The 20,764-nt window shown below is 39.6% G+C and overlaps 1 protein-coding gene across 26 annotated transcripts in view; it reads right to left on the minus strand.

Moving 5' to 3' along the window:
- ENOX1 (ecto-NOX disulfide-thiol exchanger 1) overlaps positions 1 to 20,764 on the minus strand; it is a 584,882-nt gene that overhangs the window by 187,466 nt on the left and 376,652 nt on the right. For all 26 annotated transcript variants that reach the window (XM_054665232.2, XM_003954252.6, XM_054665246.2 and 23 more), the window contains 2 exons: positions 10,780 to 10,923; positions 9,848 to 9,985 (listed from right to left, as the gene is read on the minus strand). In XM_054665232.2, the coding sequence (XP_054521207.1) occupies positions 9,848 to 9,985; positions 10,780 to 10,849 (208 nt within the window). In that variant the 5' untranslated portion in view covers positions 10,850 to 10,923. The remainder of the gene's footprint in view (positions 1 to 9,847; positions 9,986 to 10,779; positions 10,924 to 20,764) is intronic.

Consider the following 20,764-nt stretch of genomic DNA (forward strand, 5'->3'; position numbering starts at 1 on the left):
TAATAGAATCAGTAGATAAGCACACTAAAACAGCTATTATAAATATACTCCATCTGTGCAAGAAGGTAGATGAAAGCATAACCATGATAAAGAAAGACAGGGAAGGTACATTTTTAAAAAAGAAGGAATCTGAAAATATAATGCTCAATTATGATAAAAATAAATCATGGATGTCAAATAAAGGGGCTGGAGGTCATAGTTACTCTTCATATCTAACTGATTGAAGATAGAAAATCTATAGTTTAGACAGTCTAAGGACCAAGTATAAAAGTGACTTTTCCAGGTATTATGCATTTTATGTAATTATTTATATAAATGAACCAAATTACATATTCATTCAACTATATAGTTACCAAGCACCCAGCTTTAATGATAGAGGAAATACAATGATGATTAGCTACAGTTCTTTCCCATAGAAGAAGTCCAGCACAGTCTGTTAGACAGATGATAGAATAATTATATTAGCACATAAATGACATGTGCTTACAATTCAAGAATGCAGTATGTAACACACTGTAAACTATAAGGCAGGCTGCAGAATAATAAAAGGAAATAAAAACAAACAGTGGATCTGGAGCAGAAGTCCCCTATGCAATTAATCCATAGTTACAAATAAAAGACTTTGACATTAACCCAATGCAAAAATCCAATATACAATAATTCACATGCATGCACGCACATATATACACACACTTATATCAGTATAGGAACACTCAAACTCATTCTAATATGGGAATTTAATTGTCTGGCTTTTCTTTCTATTCTCTGCTGAATTAGAATGTCCACTCTGAGCAGAGGATGCATTTCCCAGTGTGGAATGCAAATATTTTCCCTCAGCTTATTGGGCTGTTAAAGATACTGAAGCTTCTCTACTCCAGAGGAAATCAAGAAAATTAGGGAATGTATGTATTTGTGATATATACACATACAAAAATTATATATTGTAGATTATATATTTAATACATGTACATATGTCAATACGCATTCAATTATTTAAAAATATTTCTCTAGTTTTAGTCTAGTGAGTAAGAATGTGGCCACCATAGTTCTAAAGGCTAATGAGTGGTACATATACCAGAGTACAACAGAGCAAATAAAGATTAAGCTAATCAAGAGGTGCAAACTAGAATAAAATTTAAATATATATGTATTTGTTGTAGTATACACAGGATGAAAAAATTTTTACATTAATAATTCAGAAGAGGTCGATCTAATGCTAAGCAAGTAAATTTACCTTATTCATTCCATGGAATAGAAAAGTGACTATATTATATTAAGCATTTAACAAAAGTTTGTAACATCTCTAGCCAACAAGGATATAGGCTTTTGTCATTTGTGGAGAACAATCTTTGATTTGCTTTAAGTGATGTCAGTTACCTTATATAGTACATGGGATAGGCCAAAGCAAATCTTTTTTGGAAACAGATTTTACACATTCTCTTATCTCTAGAAATACTGTAAGACAGGCTGGGTGCAGTGGCTCACACCTGTAATCCTACCACTTTGGGAGGCTGAGGCAGGCAGATTGCTTGATCAAGCCCAGGAGTTAGAGCCCAGCCTGGGCAACATGGTGTGAATTCCCATCTTTCCTAAACATACAAAAATTAGCTGGCACACACCTGTGGTCCCAGCTACTCGAGAAGCTGAGGTGGAGAATCACCTGAGCCCGGGAAGTTGAAGCTGTAGTGAGCTGTGATCAGGCCATTGCACTCTGGCCTGGATGACAGAGTAAAATCTTGTCTCAAAAAAAAAAAAAAAAAATACAAATAAAAAGAAAGAAAAAGAAACAAAAGAAATATTGTAGACACACACACATCAGCTTAGCACTAGGATGCAAGTTGCAGGACAGCATGTGTAGCGTCTATGGCAGTGCCTGCACATGGCAGGTGCTCCATATTCCAGTCCCACTGGATATAACTAGGCCATCTACCTCTGCCTCATCTAACTCTGCCATCCCTTTTTGGACAGCAGCATTCTAGATATAAACCCAGCCTCCCCTCTTGCCATTCTTCAATGCACTCTCTATAAAACAAGTCAGATGCTTTTTTGTTAGCAGAAATAAACAAAAAACACGAGTCACAGGTCACTTATCTCCTTAAAACTTCAGTAGTTTGCACTTCAAATAAAGTCTGTACTCCAAGCTTTGGAAGGCATGGTCTGGCCCCAGCCTATCCTACCAGACTTGTGTTAAGCACCAACCTGCCAATCCCACTCCATCCCAACCACCACCTCTGGCCCACATACACCCACTTTTCTCTTCTTTGAAGGGGATAAGCTCCTTTCATCTCAGGTCTTTGAACAGGACATTTTCTGCTTTTAGAACTTTCTCATCTTTTCAAATTCTCCATTTCTTTCTGCTCTTCCCTCCTGCTAACTAGATAAGTCTAATTTATCCTTTAGGTCTTAGTTTGAATATTACTACTTTAGAGGAACATTTTCTGAAGCTTCTCCAATACCTCCAAACAAAGTTAGGCTCCCAATTCCTCTTTATAACATCCCACAATTATAATTAGTCATTTGTATAATTATTTGATAACATCTTCTTTAGAGATACGTGTTCTCCATAAGAGCATCACTGGTCGGTCAGGCCAATTGCTGTTCCTCTAGTGCCTTGTAAAAAATGCTGTAATACTGTGGTGAGTAAATAAATATACCAATGTACTGTCCTAATGTCCTGGGGAAGAAAGGGTAAGTAACTGCACAGAGCGTAACAGAACTGTCACAAGTACATGAAATCAGGTACATAAATTGTGAAACATAAGTCAAGGGCCTATTTGTTTTCTGACACTTGATAGTGAGAAATCTTTCAACAAGATGGAAAATAAAAACAAAAGAGAACTCTGAGCATCGTCCTTTAGAGACCCCCACTGGTACCCGCCAGGCTGTCTGTATCCCCTTCATCATGGCTGTGTCAGAGAATGCCACCATTAATATCTGAAGGGACTAAAGAAAGAAACTTTGCTGGTATAAGTATGATTTTCATTTTAAAAACAAGCATGTGGGGTGGTTTATCAACAGACAGTCCTGAGTGTATTTGTAAGCTGAAGAGACAGTTTCAGGCAGGATTTCCAGATTCTATTTTTTTTATCTCTGACCACTTCTCTCATTTCAAATCTTGGAGTGCTGCAATAGTAGGAACGTAGTGGGACACAAGAGAGGGATCTGGAGACCTGGCTGCAGGGTAGGCTGAAACCTGAAGGAGCATCTGAGAGCTTCTTCCTAATTTCACAGCAGAGGTGCGTCTGGGCGTTACGGTCCCCAGGGCGTCAACAACCATCCCTATGTTGTGGCCACCAAAGCCATACCTCCATCAGGCCTTCCTTCCTGCTTGCCAGGCCCATAAATCTCCCTGCTCAACACAGGTTTTCTTTCAACAGGTTCCTCAAACTCAACATATCCAAAAGGAAATGAGCCATCTTACCCATCCTTCTCTTTCAGCCTTCCCCCCTTCTAAGCAAATGGCTCTATGGTTAACCCCACTTGCAAGTCTCGAAGCCTAGGAGTCACTGCTGATTCTTCACTCTCCTTATGTTCCATGTGGTCTTAGTCATCCATTCCTGTGGTTTCTACAATGAAATGTCTCATGAATCCCTTCAGGTTACTCCATCTGTACTGCTCAGGATAATTGCTGGCATTACTGCCATCACTGTCTCTTATCTAGGTAACTCCTGTCTGGTTGCCAACCTTTCCACACCCCCATCAGTCCTCTATAGGGGTTACAAACATGCTCTGTAAAAATATAATTCTGATCCTGCTACTCCCCTGCTTAACTCTCGTCAGTGACATCCTATAGCACCCTTTATCTATTAGTAGCATAACCACTTATCATGTTAATTTGTTTTTGTGTATTTACTCTTTTCTGTTTCTCCCACCACTCTAAAGCATGACAGTAAGGTCTATGTCCTGTATTCCCAGTATTTAGCATAACATCTGGCTCAATAAATCTCAGTTAAAAGAGTGATGCTTGAGGAGATGAAAGGATTTAACAAATCCCTCTTCATATCTGGGCATATTAAAGAGGATAAAGGTGTTCCTGTGAGGATTAAACAACCCAAGAAGGAAATTAGAAAAAAGTACTCTGAGGAAGCAGAGAAGAATGAAAATAAGTGGAAACACCAGTGAATGGGAGAGGGTAGTGAAGGGGACGGAGAAGGACTTGCAACCTATCTTAGCGTTCCATGAGATAGAAAGCTAAGTTCTTCTCAGAATGGCAGGAAACAGAAGCAGTGACAGTGAACCCAGAGCTTCTGAAAAAGAAACAGCAAGGTATGAGCCAAGGAACACTTAAGGGTGCTGATAGACCCTTACAAGTGTGAAGAAGTCTTTTGTTGGCTCCAAATTAGTCACTGATAAAGGATGTGGCTCTATGTAGTTAATTGGGAAGTATGTTGTCTTTTTTTTTTTTTTTTTTTTTTGAGACAGAGTCTCACTCTGACTGTCACCCAGGCTGGAGTGCAGTGGCGCCATCTCGGCTCACTGCAAGCTCCGCCTCCCGGGTTCACGCCATTCTCCTGCCTCAGCCTCCCGAGTAGTTGGGACTACAGGTGCCCGCCACCATGCCCTGCTAATTTTTTTGTATTTTTAGTAGAGATGGGGTTTCACTGTGTTAGCCAGGATAGTCTCAATCTCCTGACCTCTTGATCCGCCTGCCTCAGCCTCCCAAAGTGCTGGGATTACAGGAGTGAGCCACCGCGCCCAGCCAAGTATGATGTCTTTTTGGAACACGTGTTTAAAATAGCACAAATGGCATGCTAAGAAGCTTGGAGTAAAAGACGTGTATCACCCCAGAGTCAATAATGGCTAAAGAAATATTGTTGACAATAGGAAAGGAGATTTCAAAAAGTTTATAGAAAAGCAAGGTATTATCTCACGGCCAGAGAATATCCTGAAAGCACTATTAGTTCCCATGCAGGCCTGGGCAAGAAACTTAAAACCTGGGTACTCAGCTCCTGCTTTTCAGCTCTCCTTCCAGTTGATGATTATAACTTTGGAAAAGAAATTAGGTTATACAGGAAGAGCGCAGCTGGTCACACAAGAGGTGCCAAAGCTTGGGATTTGATATTCTAGATTTCAACTTGTGACACCAGAGGTGGGGCCTTCTGAAAAGGGACAACGTGTGTCACAGAAAACTGAGAAGAAGGTTTCAGGCAACACCTGACCCAAATTTTGAAATTTGAGATTAGGGAGTGACCCTGTTCAGCACAAACATAAACAAAATTGTGAACTAGATCATGCAGAGGATATCATATGAGGCATAGAAGGATGGATGGTAGTGGAGAAGGATCTCCACAGTGAATATTCTAGCGTCTCATGAGAGGCTCACAGGTTTGTTTTTTAATTAATTTTTAAATTTTACTTTAAGTTCTGGGATACAGAATGTACAGGTTTGTTACATAGGTATACATGTGCGATGGTGGTTTGCTGTACCTATCAACCCATCATCTAGGTTTTAAGCCCCACATGCATTAGGTATTTGTCCTAATGCAGGCATTTTTTAAAGGCTAAATTAAGTTAGGAATTGTACGTAGTAGATCCCACTCTTTGAGAACTACTTATTGCACATTAGCATAGTAAAGGCCTTGGGAAAACCTACAAAGAAAGCAATTTATCTATGTTTAACCCAGAGTTTGCCACCATTGTTAGGCCACCTAAGTATAATACTTATGTGACCTCCACTCTACCTTACAACAGTGGAACACGAATGTTCCAACAGATTGGTTTAAAAAACCTAGATCTACACCAATGCACAAAGTATTGACAACAAACACAAATCAAAGGCAACAAAAAAACTTCACAAAACCAAAACAAAGTATGGGGAATAAAACAAACAAGAAACAATAATGGAGGTAAGTATCATCTCACAGAATAGCCAGGACTTTGGAGTATGGGATTTAGGACTGGGGTATAACTGTGTAATGGTATATTTGGGATAAAAGGAACAAATTCAATGTAATGATCTCAAGTAGCACTTCCTGTGAAGAAGGTAAACAGAGAAGTTCATAAAGGTGGGAGCAGAATCACGGTGAGGGGAATATTTGGTGATGATGAAAGGGGAGGGAAGTGGAAGAGGCGTCGCTGTGGAAGTGCATGACAGCACATCTGAAAGGTGTGCTACCACAGTAATGAGGGATTTGATTTCCTGGGAAATCCTTTTGATAAAATCAGAGGATATAAAAATTTTACGCCTTGCTTTACTGATAATTTTAATCTCTCAATAAATTGAAGAAGCAGTGAGGAAAGGGATTTAGTGTCAGTTTAATTTCAACAAATATGGGAAGAGTGGTTGGTCATTTAGAAATATCAGAAACTTTGGGAGAAAGCCAAGTACTCATAAAATCCAGCCTCTCCATAATCCTGTCAGAAATGTTTTAAAGAGGATTTCTTGGAAGGAAGGTTACACTAAATAATCGTTAAGTCCCTTCTGAAACATTAAGGGCTGCCTCTAACATTCTGCATTCACAGTTGAAGAACTCCAGAGGTGGCCAGCATGACACCTGAGCAAGCAGTGGCATCTGTGGCTCTATGGCTACGTGGAAAAGAAACATAGTGCTGCACACCAGGTACAGTAAAAAGGGCATCAGATATGTCATATAAACATACCATAGAACCATAAGAACTGAAACAATGTGGTCTTGGAATAAAAATAGATAAATCAGTAGTAAAGAATAGATATTTCAGAAATAGACAAAAATATGCATAAGAATTTAATTTCCAATAAAAGGCAGAATTAAGTCACTGGGGGCATGGAAAATAGGGAATATAACAACTTCCAGAGTGGGCAAACCTTTCTGCATTTAGAAATGGAATAAAGAACTCATAAATGAAAAATTAAATATAAAAACCATAAAAAAGAACTAACATTAAGAGGCAAAACATGGACTAGATAAATATTTTTAGGAAATACGAAGTCCAAGGATTAAAATGTTTAACAAATGCCCAAATATAAACCAGAAAAAAGAAAATTACCAGGAACCCTATTTGATAAATGGATACTGTGAGAATAATTATTTACAAAAGAGAAAATGTGAATAGAAAATGAAGGAGAATAAGGAAATAAACAAAGGTAGTTATAGAATAATTTAAGATAAAATAATAGGATGCCATTTTTGCATATCAAATTAGTAAATATTAAGTCCATATGTATAGTTTGGGAATTAATTGACCAGTACTTAACAAGAAACTTGAAAATGCTCATTTCTTTTGACGTACTAGTTCCACATGTAGGAGTCTATCCAATGGAAATAGTTCTAACAGCTAAAAAGCCCCATGCATAAAAATGTCCACTGCAATGTTTTAAAGCAAAATATTATTTGCTTTAAAAAAAGCAGAAAGGAGAAAGAAAGAAATAAGAACAAAGGAGTAAGAAGAATATTTAATGTATGCTTACCATATGGAGGTTATATAAATTATCCCATTTAAATCTCACAGCAGTTCCATGAAGTAGATATGATCACCATTTTATAGAAAAGGTAAGATGTTTTTGCATGCTCAGGGAGACTAAGTTCTTTAAAGAAACTTGGCTAGTAACAGTGAAAAAATGGAAACAGCCTAAATGTAAATAGTAGAATGGTTAAGTAATCTAGAGATTTGATGAATTATTTTTAAATTTTTAATATAAAAGAATACAATGGAAAAATAGTTTAGGATAAGATGTTAAAAATGCATAATAGAAAATGTTATATTCAGTATGATTGAAATACACAGAAAAAAGACTGGAATAAAATAAATAAGCACTAACCAAACACAACAGAACCTGACCCTGAGATTGTATCAAGGAATGTAGTCGGCTGGTGGCCCTGAGAACAAAGCAAAGTGCAGTTAAATTATCAGGCTGTATAAATGATGAAGGGAAGCCCAGAAAGACCCTGAAAGGCTCAAAAACAGTTTAAGCAATTTGGCTAACACAGGAGATAGAAAAAGTAATTTGGGGCAGATACGGTAAATCTTCTATAATGCGTAGGGCTGTAATTCTTTTCATGGCAAGTTGCTGGGAAAATCATAAATTGGTCATGGTTAAAATGTCAGAAGACTCAAAATTACAAGAAAAAATAATGAATTATGAAGGTTTTGGCTTACTCTAGAAGTCGTACTACATTTTCTGAGAGAAGTAGGAGGTGAGACGAGAGTAAGTAACTTCTGCTCTGTGAATATTTCAATTAGGCAGCTGGGGAAATGTGGGTGGAAAAATAGAAATCTTTACTTTCAAGTTATTAGAAGAAAGTATCTGTCTACGTAAGCTTTAGGGAAAAGGGGCCTGGGATAAACACATGTTCAAGCCATAGAAAATGTCATTTATGTACACCTACCTCCCTGGAGCAGACTAATCTTCAATTGTATGAATTTGATAGCATTTTGAAGAACTTAATAAATATCCTAAATATAATGTTTTAAAACTCAGCCTTTGTATTTCCTTTGTCTCCTACTTTCCCTGGTCTCTTAACCATTTTCATATTCTTTCTTATTATATTAAAAAAGAAACCATATATATTATATATATGTGGATACACATATACACATACACACATGTACACACACACACACACACACACACACACACACACGTACACACACACACACACACACATATTACTACAATTAATTTGGAATTTTTCATTTATGGCCACTATTGACCAAAAAGAAACACAACAAAAAACAAATGCTTGGTCAACTCAGCATAAAGTACACAGGTATGTGGGAGTAGAACTTAGCACATTCCAAAAGCAATTGGTTTCTATTTAATGAACACCATCTACCCTCACCTACTTTGATGGCCAAAAAGTGAATTTTTCTTCTGCCACTGTAACAATGACTACTGCATAATACCTGGTTGTCACCTCTCCACTATAAATTCTGAGAGGGCAGACCATACTTGTCTTGTTTACTGCGGGAGCCCCTGCACCAGACAGCGGCTCAATGAGTATTTGTTGAATGAATGAATGAGTGAGTGAATATACAAATCCTACTCATCTCTCCAGGCTTAGCTCAAGCCCCACCTTCCTGATAACATCTTTCCTCAAAGCCCCAGTGACCGATCTGATTATTACATTACCAGTCTGCACCACTACTTAACACACCTGACTCTACACATCATTTTTATCATTGTTTTTCAGGTGTTGGTGTTTTGTTTTGTTTTTTTCAATTTAGAGAGAAAGGCTCTTCAAAGACACTTATATACATATATATTTATTCTATTTCTCAAAGCACTTTTTACAGGACACATGTAAAATCCTCAGCAAACACCTGTTAAATTCAATGGTTAAATCTTTTAGATGACTTTTGACTTTGTGGTATTTCTAAACATTTTCTCTGCTGAATGCATGCATTGTATTAGGATTTCACCATGTAGTGGACAGAAAACAGGGAATTTAGTGTCAGCTGAGCTGAGTTTATAGCTCTGCCACTTCAGTGCTGGAAAAGTCACCGAAACTCTGCTCTTCTGTTTCTCTATTTGTAAAATGGAAACATTAACAAGAGCAATAACAAAAAGAAATATCTACCTATCATAAAGGGAAGACAGTGCAATCAAATGGGATAATGTAGGTGAATGAGTTTTGCAAATTGGAAAGCAAATATTAGCCATTCTATTTACCAATTTTAAAAAACGCAATTGATGTTGCAGGACTGTGTATAGCAATAACAGTTAGTGTGGCTTTTTCTGAGAACAAGGCTATTAGGCAGAAGAGAAAGGTGATGAGGAAAAGAATCTCAAGTACAACTTGCCAAACATGCCCCAGTCATAAATAAAAGACTGTGTCCAACACTCGCGGTACGGAGAGATTACCAGGCACCTGTCACCTACACCCTTCGGCACTGCTGCAAGCATCTCTGAAACCAGGAGAAAGCTTACCAGACACGAGCTGCTGTCCAGGCAACCCTACGGGAACCATGCCCAGGTTATTCATGGCTGTAGCCCAGGCTGTGGGATCTGTCACGGACATGTTGAGCTGGGTCGTGTCTATCGCTATACTCCCCAAACCATCGGCTGCTGTGGGGAAAAACAAACCATGATTTAGAGTCCATAGGCAAGGGTGTTTGTTTTAAAGAAAATCACATTTCTAGAGATGTGAGGCTTCATTTAGCACATTCCCAAACTACAAAAAAAAAAAAATAAAGAACTATAATCTGCAGCCATGTTTTCTCTAGACATAAACACAAAGTGTTTCCAAATACTTTCTGGGAGAAAACTTAATGACATGTAGTTTATATTATACACAGCATGCTATTAAGGAGGTACCCCTGGAAAAAAATCGAAGAATTGTTTCCTTCTCCCAGTGAAACAACGTTAGTTAAGTCACAAGGCTGAGAGGCAAAGCAGTAATACTCTCTTGGTAAAACAAGTTAATTGGCTTACTGTTTCTAGGTGTAATTCTTGAGCAGGCAGGCCTTCTATCTAATAAGAAAATAGTTGTCAAGCAGTAGAACTGGTCCTGACTGAATTTATTAAGTGTTACCTCGTAATCTATTCCTTCCTTTACAAACTTTTACATTATTACACTAAGAAAATACAGGTGTCTACCTAACGTGACTTTTCTGAAGGATTTCTAAATAAATAAATCAAATTTAAAAACAAGTAGCACAAAGCTTAAGAAAACACAAAACAAAATAGAAGAATGTGTCAAATTTGACTTAGTGCTCTTTCATTTTCACTAGTTCTACAGACTGATTTCTTTATGGGCCCAGGCTCCTGGTTCAATGCATATCTTTCAAGGTGGGGCAAGCTTTTCCACTAAGAACTCAAAAAATCCTTGTTTGTGTCCTGTGCTGGCCACTGGCATTTACCTGCAGCCATCATCTGAGGAAGCTCCTGGGGAAGCTGGGTGATGTTCTCAACTCCACCTGCATCTACCATTGAATTATGAGCGTCCAGAGGGGCAGGAACACTTTGATGGCTGAGTGCAGGGTCCCCTCGGAGGTCATCAGATTCTGCAAAACGGGACAGAAGTGTGGTGAGAAACCTTAATAGTTAACTGAGATAAAAGGTCAAGGAACAAACTGTTATCTATTCAAAATCAAAAACAAAGACCGATTTCCAGTCTCAGGCACAGAAGAAATGCTGCTTCCCATCGCTCAGCGGCTGTCTTGTGGCTCAGTTAAAACCTTAGAGCCCTGTGAGATGTGTGGGTCAACTCATCGACTCACCAGGAGCCTGGGCTGGCTGAATAAACAGCCCCATTTGTGAGTACCTCAAAGGCCTTGCTTCCTACTGAAGCACCTTCACAAATGGGGGCTTATCAGTCCCTGCACAGCCTTTTCCACACACACTACACATCAATGGAGAGGGCAGAGTCAGGGCTAAAGAAGATTTTTTTAAGTTAAAAAATTAATTGATGCTGTTACTTTGGAAGATGGTCATCTGTGGAATGTATTCAGAGAGGAAAAAAAGTTGGGAGGAGGAAGGAAAAAGCAAGAACCCATTCACCATGCAGCTGGAAAAGGAGGGTACCTAAATTACAATAGTCAGGAAAGGCAGAAGAGAAGAATGGCATGCTGTCCATAAAGGAAGATCTAGAGGGTGTTAGGGAGGCAAAGGAAGAGCATTTGGTTTTTTCAGCTCATTGGAAAGATAATTTAATTGGAAAGATAATTTAACTGGCCACAATTTTTTTGGTTTGAATTTTCCTTAGAATTGCCCAGCTTATATATATATATATATATATATATATATATATATATATATATATATATATTTATATATATAGTCATTTAATGCACTTATCTAATAAATATAAGTACCAATTAAACATTAAAGTTACAAAGTTCTTCTCAATCTCACACTATTTATAAAATGCTATGCCTTCTCTCCACCCTTAGAAATGCAAAAACAGAGCTTTCACATGTATTTTAAGTGCACTTTCACCAGTTCAAAACTCAGATGAGTGGCATGACAAGTTTGATCTTAAGTAGATTAGACATAACAACTAAGTCTAAATATTTATTTTTATTTTAGTATAAATTTAGAAGTTTTTCTAAACCATGTTCCTGTTAATGATGATTTTAGAATTAGATCTTATGGTTTGACAGTGTATCTAATGTGAAGTTCGAACCTTTTATGGCATGTCTTTTTGTTTCTTTCATTCTTAGGTATAAGAATCAGTAATTCCTTGAGCACTGTACTGTCAAAAAGAACTTCTGATCAGTTGAGCAGAAGTTTAATTCAAATGGAAGCTAAGGGTTCAATTCTCAAGAACAGGTGAATAATGAGCAAATAGTTTTTATGGTCTCAAGAAATCCCTAGCCCTCAACTAGAGGGGTATGTAAGATAGTGTGGAATTTTTTTCCAATTGTCTGTCAGGAAGATGAATCATCATCATCATCCAACAGTGAATGATTCTAACTTTGGAAGCAAATTGTACTGAGAATAAATATTTTATTCCTTCCCACTATACTATCCAAATGAACTCAGAACCTGCATGTGTATTGTGCATCAATTATCTTAGGCTATGGGTGCCATCAGACAAAGAGATTCTCACCATAGAAAATAAATTCAACAGCATAAGAAATGCATAGCTAACCTAAATGTCTGGTCTATTCACCAACGATCTTTCTACGATGAAATCTCAAAGCACTTTTCTCTCTCCACTTCCAACCATTTCAGAGTAGCAAGGCAGAGTCAGGCTAGAATGTGTTCATTCTTTTGTTCAAATGGCCCTGTAGCAGAGCTGTTTCAGATCTTTGCAACGTCACTATTTGTCTTACTTATCTCCCCAAATGAAGTTTAGTGGCTAGCCTCCTTCTACCTCAGATTCTTCCCAAATGGGCATTAATCACACATTTTTTTCTCTCTAATGAGTCTGCAGTTCTGGAACACTATATCAGAGAACATCCCTCTACTTTGTAGGCTCATGACTTGTGCCTGACCCACCACATTTCACCTTGACTTTTTGCTACACTGTTTTAGGGATGGCTTTAGTTTTCCTTGGCTCTGTAACAGTCTGCTCCAATGGCAGTCTTCACTTTAGTGGTTACAGTCGTATAAAGGTGCATCAAGTGTCCTGGAGACCCATCGTTTCTACCTAACACTTTCATGGCCATCTTAACAGACTGCAAGTGTTTCATTGAAAACAGTAACAAACTGCTACTGTTCCACTGAAAAAAAGCATTGTTCTGTTGGCAAGATGTGGTGTATAAACCTAGATTTATCCCCCAATCAAACTCCTGTGACATTCAATGTATTACATCTCTTCAGTCTCCCAATCCAATTTTTTTTTTTTTTTTTTTTTTTTTTTTTTTTTTTTTTTAGTATTTATTGATCATTCTTGGATGTTTCTCGGAGAGGGGGATGTGGCAGGGTCATAGGATAATAGTGGAAAGAAGGTCAGCAGATAAACACGTGAACAAAGGTCTCTGGTTTTCCTAGGCAGAGGTCCCTGCGGCCTTCCGCAGTGTTTGTGTCCCTGGGTACTTGAGATTAGGGAGTGGTGATGACTCTTAATGAACATGCTGCCTTCAAGCATCTGTTTAACAAAGCACATCTTGCACCGCCCTTAATCCATTTAACCCTGAGTTGACACAGCACATGTTTCAGAGAGCACAGGGTTGGGGGTAAGGTTATAGATTAACAGCATCCCAAGGCAGAAGAATTTTTCTTAGTACAGAACAAAATGGAGCCTCCTATGTCTAATTCTTTCTACACAGACACAGTAACAATCTGATCTCTCTTTCTTTTCCCCACATTTCCCCCTTTTCTTTTTGACAAAACCGCCATCATCATCATGGCCCGTTCTCGATGGTCGCTATCTCTTTGGAGCTGTTGGGTACACCTCCCAGATGGGGCGGCCGGGCAGAGGCGTTCCCCACTTCCCAGACGGGGCAGCCAGGCAGAGACGCTCCCAACTTCCCAGACGGGGCGGCCGGGCAGAGACGCTCCCCACTTCCCAGATGGGGCAGCCGGGCAGAGGTGCTCCCCACTTCCCAGACGGGGCGGCTGGGCAGAGGCGCTCCCCACTTCCCAGACAGGGTGGCCGGGCAGAGGCGCTCCTCACTTCTCAGACGGGGCGGCCGGGCAGAGGGGCTCCTCAGTTCCCAGATGGGGCGGCCGGGCAGAGGCGCTCCTCACTTCCCAGATGATGGGCGGCCAGGCAGAGGCGCTCCCCATCTCCCAGATGGGGCGGCCGGGCAGAGGCACTCCTCACTTCCCAGACAGGGCGGCCAGGTAGCAGCGCTCCTCACTTCCCAGACGGGGCAGCCGGGCAGAGGCGCTCCTCACTTCCTAGACAGGGTGGCCAGGCAGAGAATGCTCCTCACATCCCAGATGGGGTGGTGGCGGGGCAGAGGCACTCCTCACTTCCCAGATGGGGTGGTGGCCGGGCAGAGGTGCTCCTCACTTCCCAGACAGGGCGGCCGGGCAGAGGGGCTCCTCACATCCCAGACAATGGGTGGCCAGGCAGAGACGCTCCCCACTTCCTAGATGGGGTGGCGGCCGGGCAGAGGCTGTAATCTTAGCACTTTCGGAGGCCAAGGCAGGCGGCTGGGAGGTGGAGGTTGTAGCAAGCCGAGATCACGCCACTGCACTCCAGCCTGGGCAACATTGAGCACTGAGTGAGCGAGACTCCGTCTGCAATCCCAGCACCTCGGGAGGCTGAGGCAGGCAGATCACTCGAGGTCAAGAGCTGGAGACCAGCCCGGTCAACACAGTGAAACCCTGTCTCCACCAAAAATACAAAAACCAGTCAGGCGTGGTGGCGTGCGCCTGCAATCCCAGGCACTCGGCAGGCTGAGGCAGGAGAATCAGGGGAGCCCGAGGCAGGGAGGTTGCAGCGAGCTGAGATCACAGCAGTACAGTCCAGCCTCGGCAACAGAGGGAGACGGGAGAGGGAGAGGGAGAGGGAGAGGGGGAGGGGGGGAGAGGGGGAGGGGGAGGGGAGGAGGGGGAGGGGGAGGGGGCCAATCCAATGGTTTTAATGACATACAACTTCCTGTGGCTACCATGTGCCTGGGATGGTGATTCTAAAGTAAGCTCTGTCACATCTTAGGAATTTCCAATAGTCTCAAGTCTGCCGTGACATTGTTCACAAAATTTAAGTTGATTCGGTCACTCATTTTGGAAGAAAGGTAATACTTTTAATTAATTACCAACTAGTAATTTATGAATAGTTGCAAGAATGATTTTGGTACTTTGTTAGCATCTATTGTTCCTATTGAATACCTGCCTCTTTAAATGATTCAAGACCATAATGCCTTATTTATCATTCACATCAATTTCTCTGCCTTAGTTTTATTATTTCTAAACTATAGAAAAGATTAATCTTCTTAGTGATGTTTATTTACACACAGATATGTGGGGAGTTAAAAATTATAGCTAATAAAGCACTCTGAATACAGTAGGTGATAATTATTACTATTTTATTTGGAAATGTAGTGTTTCCATTAAGATACCCTGGGATCTTTGTGTTCTGGTAGATAATTATGTAATTAATTCTAAAACAGTGAGTAACACTTGATATTTCTAAAAGTAAGTGTTGCCCTAGTTTTCTGTGCCACACCTCAGTTGGAGCACAATATTTCATTTTCCACCCTTCCTTTATAAAATTATATGAGGTAGGCCAGGTGCGGTGACTCACGCCTGTAATCCCAGCACTTTGGGAGGCCGAGGCAGGTGGATCATCTGAGGTCAGGAATTTGAGACCAGCCTGACCAAAATGGCGAAACCCCGTCTCTATTAAAAATACAAAAATTAGCCAGCGGTGGTGGTGCATGTCTGTAGTCCCAGCTACTCAGGAGGCTATGACAGGAGAATTGCTTGAACCCGGGAGGCAGAGGTTATAGTGAGCCAAGATCACACCACTGCACTCCAGCCTAGTTGCCAGAGCAAGACTCCATCTCTAAAAAAGTAAATACATAAAATAATATAATGTAATTTAAGGCTGGGCGCAGTGGCTCAAGCCTGTAATCCCAGCACTTTGGGAGGTAGAGGCGGGCCGATCACCTGAGGTCAGGTGTTTGAGACTGGCCTGGCCAACATGATGAAACCCTATCTCTACTAAAAATATAAAAATTAGCGGGGCGTGGTGGTGCATGCCTGTAATCCCAGCTACTTGGGAAGCTGAGGCAGGAGAATCACTTGAACCCAGAAGGCAGAGGTTGCAGTGAGCTGAGATTGTGCCACTGCACTCCAGCCTGGGCAACAGCAAGACTCTGTCTCAAAAAAATAAAAATAAATAAAAATAAATAATATGATGTAACTTAAAAGATGTATAAATATTTTCTCTCTAGGTTTTTTCTGCCTATGCAACTACAAAAACTTTCAAGAGATTCATGACCAATTATGAAATTGGCAGTTTCTACTTACAGCTTTAATGAAGTATGAGCACCACAAAACCATCTGATACACAAAATGCCAAGGATAAAAGTACAGCTTTGTTTGGCCTTAACAGATATCTAACTTGTTTCCTGTTAAGATATATTCAAGTATAAAATCTCATATCAATTTCATAACTGTTCAACAAAATATATTTATGTTCAGTATTTCATTGGGCTAGATAATGGGGCAAATAGTTTTTGAAACTTATCAAGTCTATGAAAATACTATTTGGCTTTAAAAATGGCACAGGTTTGGGAGGCTGAGGTGGCAGGATCACAAGATCAGGAATTTGAGACCACTCTGGCCAATATAGTGAAACCCCGTCTCTACTAAAAATACAATACTTAGCTGGGTATGGTGGCAGGTGCCTGTAGTCCCAGCTACTTGGGAGGCTGAGGCAGGAGAATCACTTGAACAATTTCTATAGGTATCAGGGATACACACATCATGAATAATAAAACCTACCTGTAATTGTCCACAAAACACAGATTCCTGTTAAAGGAGGGTAGAGATCAGCTAGGTATTGAAAATCCTTCTTATTGAAAAAAAGAAATAGGCTGGGTGTGGTGGCTCATATCTACAACCCCAGATAGGAGCTAATATCTATAATCCACTTTGGGAGACCAAGGTGGGAGGATTGGTTGAACCCAGGAGTTTGAGACCAGGCTGGGCAACATAGGGCGATTTCATCTCTACAATAACCTTAAACAGTTAGTCAAGCATGGTAGTGCCCTCCTGTCATCCCAGCTGCTCAGGAGGCTGGGGTGGGAGGATTGCTTGAGCTGGGGAGTGAGGGGTGCAGAGGTTGCAGTGAGCTGAGATTGTGCCACTGTACTCTAGCCTGGACAACAGAGTGAGTCCCTGTCTTAAAAAAAGACAAAACCAAAAAAAGCATGATTTTGTTTGATCTAAGTCCTTAGGTTTATACCTACTTCAATAACAAAATAATTGTGGTGAAAGAATCAGATTTGTTAATGTCTTGTAAAGAGTTGATACCAGGCCAGGCACGGTGGCTCATGCCTGTAATGCCAGCACTTTGGGAGGCCGAGGTGGGTGGATCACTTGAGGCCAGGATTTGAGACCAACCTGGCCAACATGGTAAAACCTCATCTCTACTGAAAATACAAAAATTAGCCGGGCATGGTGACGTGCACCTGTAGTCCCAGCTACCTGGGAGGCTGAGGCAGGAGAATGGCTTGAACCTGGGAGGCAAAGGTTGCAGTGAGCCAAGACCAAGCCACTGCACTACAGCCTAGACAACAGAGTGAAACTCCATCTCAAAAAGAAAAGAGCTGATACCAAAGGAAGCTTATTTCATATAGTATCTGCAAATTTCTTATTTTATAAGAACTCTCCATTAGCATTATCATGGTATATATTTACAGTAAAAAGAAAGATACATTTCCTTCCAAAGTTCACTCTCCTTTTCCATCACTAAGGAAATACCTAACTTCGATCTTCACATAGTCAGTGCCATACTCTCTTGAGGTTATTGAAATGTTTCATGGTTTAAAACAATATAGATAATTGTGAAGTAGGTATGCTTATGTATTAACTCTTTGATTTTTTAAGCAACTATGAATAGTAGGGGAGATACTTCTGCTTCCTGTAATGATAAACTATGTAACTGTAGATCAATCTTTCCACTGAGGAACAACTAAAAATCTTAATATCTTCCATCAGTTTTGTAAAATTCTCATTATCATCTCTTCAAATACAAAAGCAGTTCAAAGGACATTCTCTGATTATTGTAGTGGGTTACTAATCTGGCTTCTAAGGAGAATGGGTCCTGTTAACTACTGGGTGTTTCATTTTATTGTTAAGGGAGGTGAGTGGAATCTGCAAGTTTAGGGGCAGAGTAGGAATTGCTCTGTAAAGTGTGGTAAAAGAAAACATAAAAGCTGAATGTTCCAAGGGGAAAGAAAGGAGGGATCTTTGGTGCCCACCCATGAAGAAAAGACGACTACAGAGAAGATCAATGACTTAAGCAGAATTTCAGGTGGTTTCACTGGGAAGCATACAGTGTAAATCTCTCCTCAGCCCCTCCTCAGAAATGTCAGCTAAATCTGTTACTCCTTAATTCTTAGATAGGAGTAAGTTTTGGGGTATTGGGGAGCACTTAGAGGAGAGTTTCAAGAAAAGAATGAAAAGGTAGCTAATGGGATTATATAACATCCTACATGATAACGCATGATAAAGTCTCAAATCTGTTAAATATAGAGGATGGTGATTATTTGTTAATGATCAATGTCAGCTGATTAATGGGAAATAATAGGATTAAGGTTTTGAGGAATAGATTTAGATTAGGCATATCATGGGGAATTTCTGATGAGATGACTGTAAAGTAGGAGTATTATATCAAATAACACTTAAAAGCTCTTTCTCAGTGATGGAGAGAAAAGCCATTTCTTGGAAACAGTATGGGCAGAAGATGGAGTTGGACAAAGATAAATTCAGATGGGGTGAACCCTATAGCACTTAGTGTCAAACCCATGAAATCAAAAGGTCTTCTTTAGTATCTAACTAGTTATTCATATACAGATGCTCCTCAATTTATGATGAGGTTACATTCTGATAAATCCATTAAGTTGAAAAAATAGTAAGATGAAAATGTATTTAATGCTGGCAATACAACAGACAGTCCTCAAATGACGATGGTTTAATTTACAATTTTTTAACTTTATGATGGTGAGAAAGCGCTGTGCATTCAGTAGAAACCATAACCCCATCACAAGTTGTAAGGAGCTTCTTGACTTGGAGTTACATCCCAATGGAGTTATGTCCCAAAAGCATAAGTTGAACCATCCTCAATCAGGGACCATCTGTGTTTATAAAATCACTGAACTTTTTCCTGAAGTGTCACATCACACTACATTGCACCTAAGGAGAGATGCCACTCCTACTCTTTTTGCAGTTTTCTGTTAAGGCAGAAAGATAAAGGAGATATATACTCTTTCTCCCATGCTCTCATAGCACTCTGTACCTTGCTCTATCCCAGCACTTTCACTCATATTCTAGTTAGTTTATCTCTATCATGTCTCTAATAAACTATAAGCTTAGGATGATCAAGGAAACTAGTCATCTGTGCATACCCTGCAGCTAGCAAGCAAAGTACCTGAAATGTGGTAGGTGTTAAATATATATATAATATAGTTATAAATTTATAAAATATATTTTACATTTTATATAAAATATAAATATTTTACATTTTATATAAAATATAAATATTTTACATGTAATTTCAAATGAATTCATGCAAGGAGGAAAGAAGAGAGGAAAGTAAAAAATGAAGAAAAAAAAGGAAAAGAAGGAAATAATAAAGGAACCAAGAAAAAAAAAATCTCAGTTCCAGAATTTAGTCCCAAAGTTTGGAAGTTTAAAGCTAAAGAACACAATGAGGGTGGAGGGATTTTTCTTGTATACTAGAATACAGATGAATTCAAAGTGTCAAAGAATGACAATTAAAAAAAATCTGTCAGATCTTTCAAGATAAGCTTTAGATGCACTTAACAAGTCACCCTCTAAGCTTTAAGATTCCACACCTCCCTGGCAACCAATGTAGGGTCATAAGCAGGTTACAGTGATGTTCTCCTTTTGTGAGACTTCTTGCAGCTGCTCTTTGAACGAGCTGAAATCTATAAATAACTGCATCTCCAGACCCATTAAGCAGTACATTAGTGTAACAAAGGCATATATGTACAGTACTAAAGAAGTGAAATTGTTGGAAGAAAGGAAAAGTTTCCATCTGGCATGCACCACAGAGGATGAAAAGCAGACCCAACCATTTCTCAAACATGAAATTCCATTATTGGTTTGTGATTACATCCTCCACTTTTCTACTTTGTATAGCAGCCAATTTTAAACTACAAATCATCATCTTTCCATCTTAGAGGACATGGTTTCTAAATGGGTAAGGTTTTACCCACAGCATGTCTATCTTTGAAGAACTCTATATTGAGAGAAAGAGACAGAAAGAGAGATGACCTGAAGGCCCCCCTCTAAAATCATGCAATCAAACAAAATGACCAAATGTGCCAAGGAGACAACTCAACTAGCATGTGCAGGACAGCAGAGAAGAACAATTTTCTTTTGGCACAAAGAAAAATATCACTCGGCATTACAAATATAAGTGTAGAGACATGACAAGTAAAATTATTTTTCTCAGGAAAACTTTGCTTTTGGAAAAAAATATGCTTTATATATCTAAATTGAACAAATAACCAAAAAAAATCTTGAGACCTTATGTATAAAGTGCCCCTCTTTCCATTAAAAACAGAACAGAAAAGAAAACAGGCCTTGATGCTACTATGGTAATATGTAGGGATTGGTACCATCGGAGGTTTCCGGAAGCCACTGGAGGTCTTGCCACATATCCTCTGTGGGGAAGGGAGGCTACTGTATGCAGTTTTAAAGTCTTTGTATAGGCAGGTTTTAAAGTATAGGACCTTTCACATTTAGACTTCT

The sequence above is a fragment of the Pan troglodytes genome, chromosome 14, assembly GCF_028858775.2.
Source record: "Pan troglodytes isolate AG18354 chromosome 14, NHGRI_mPanTro3-v2.0_pri, whole genome shotgun sequence".
Lineage (NCBI taxonomy): Eukaryota > Metazoa > Chordata > Mammalia > Primates > Hominidae > Pan > Pan troglodytes.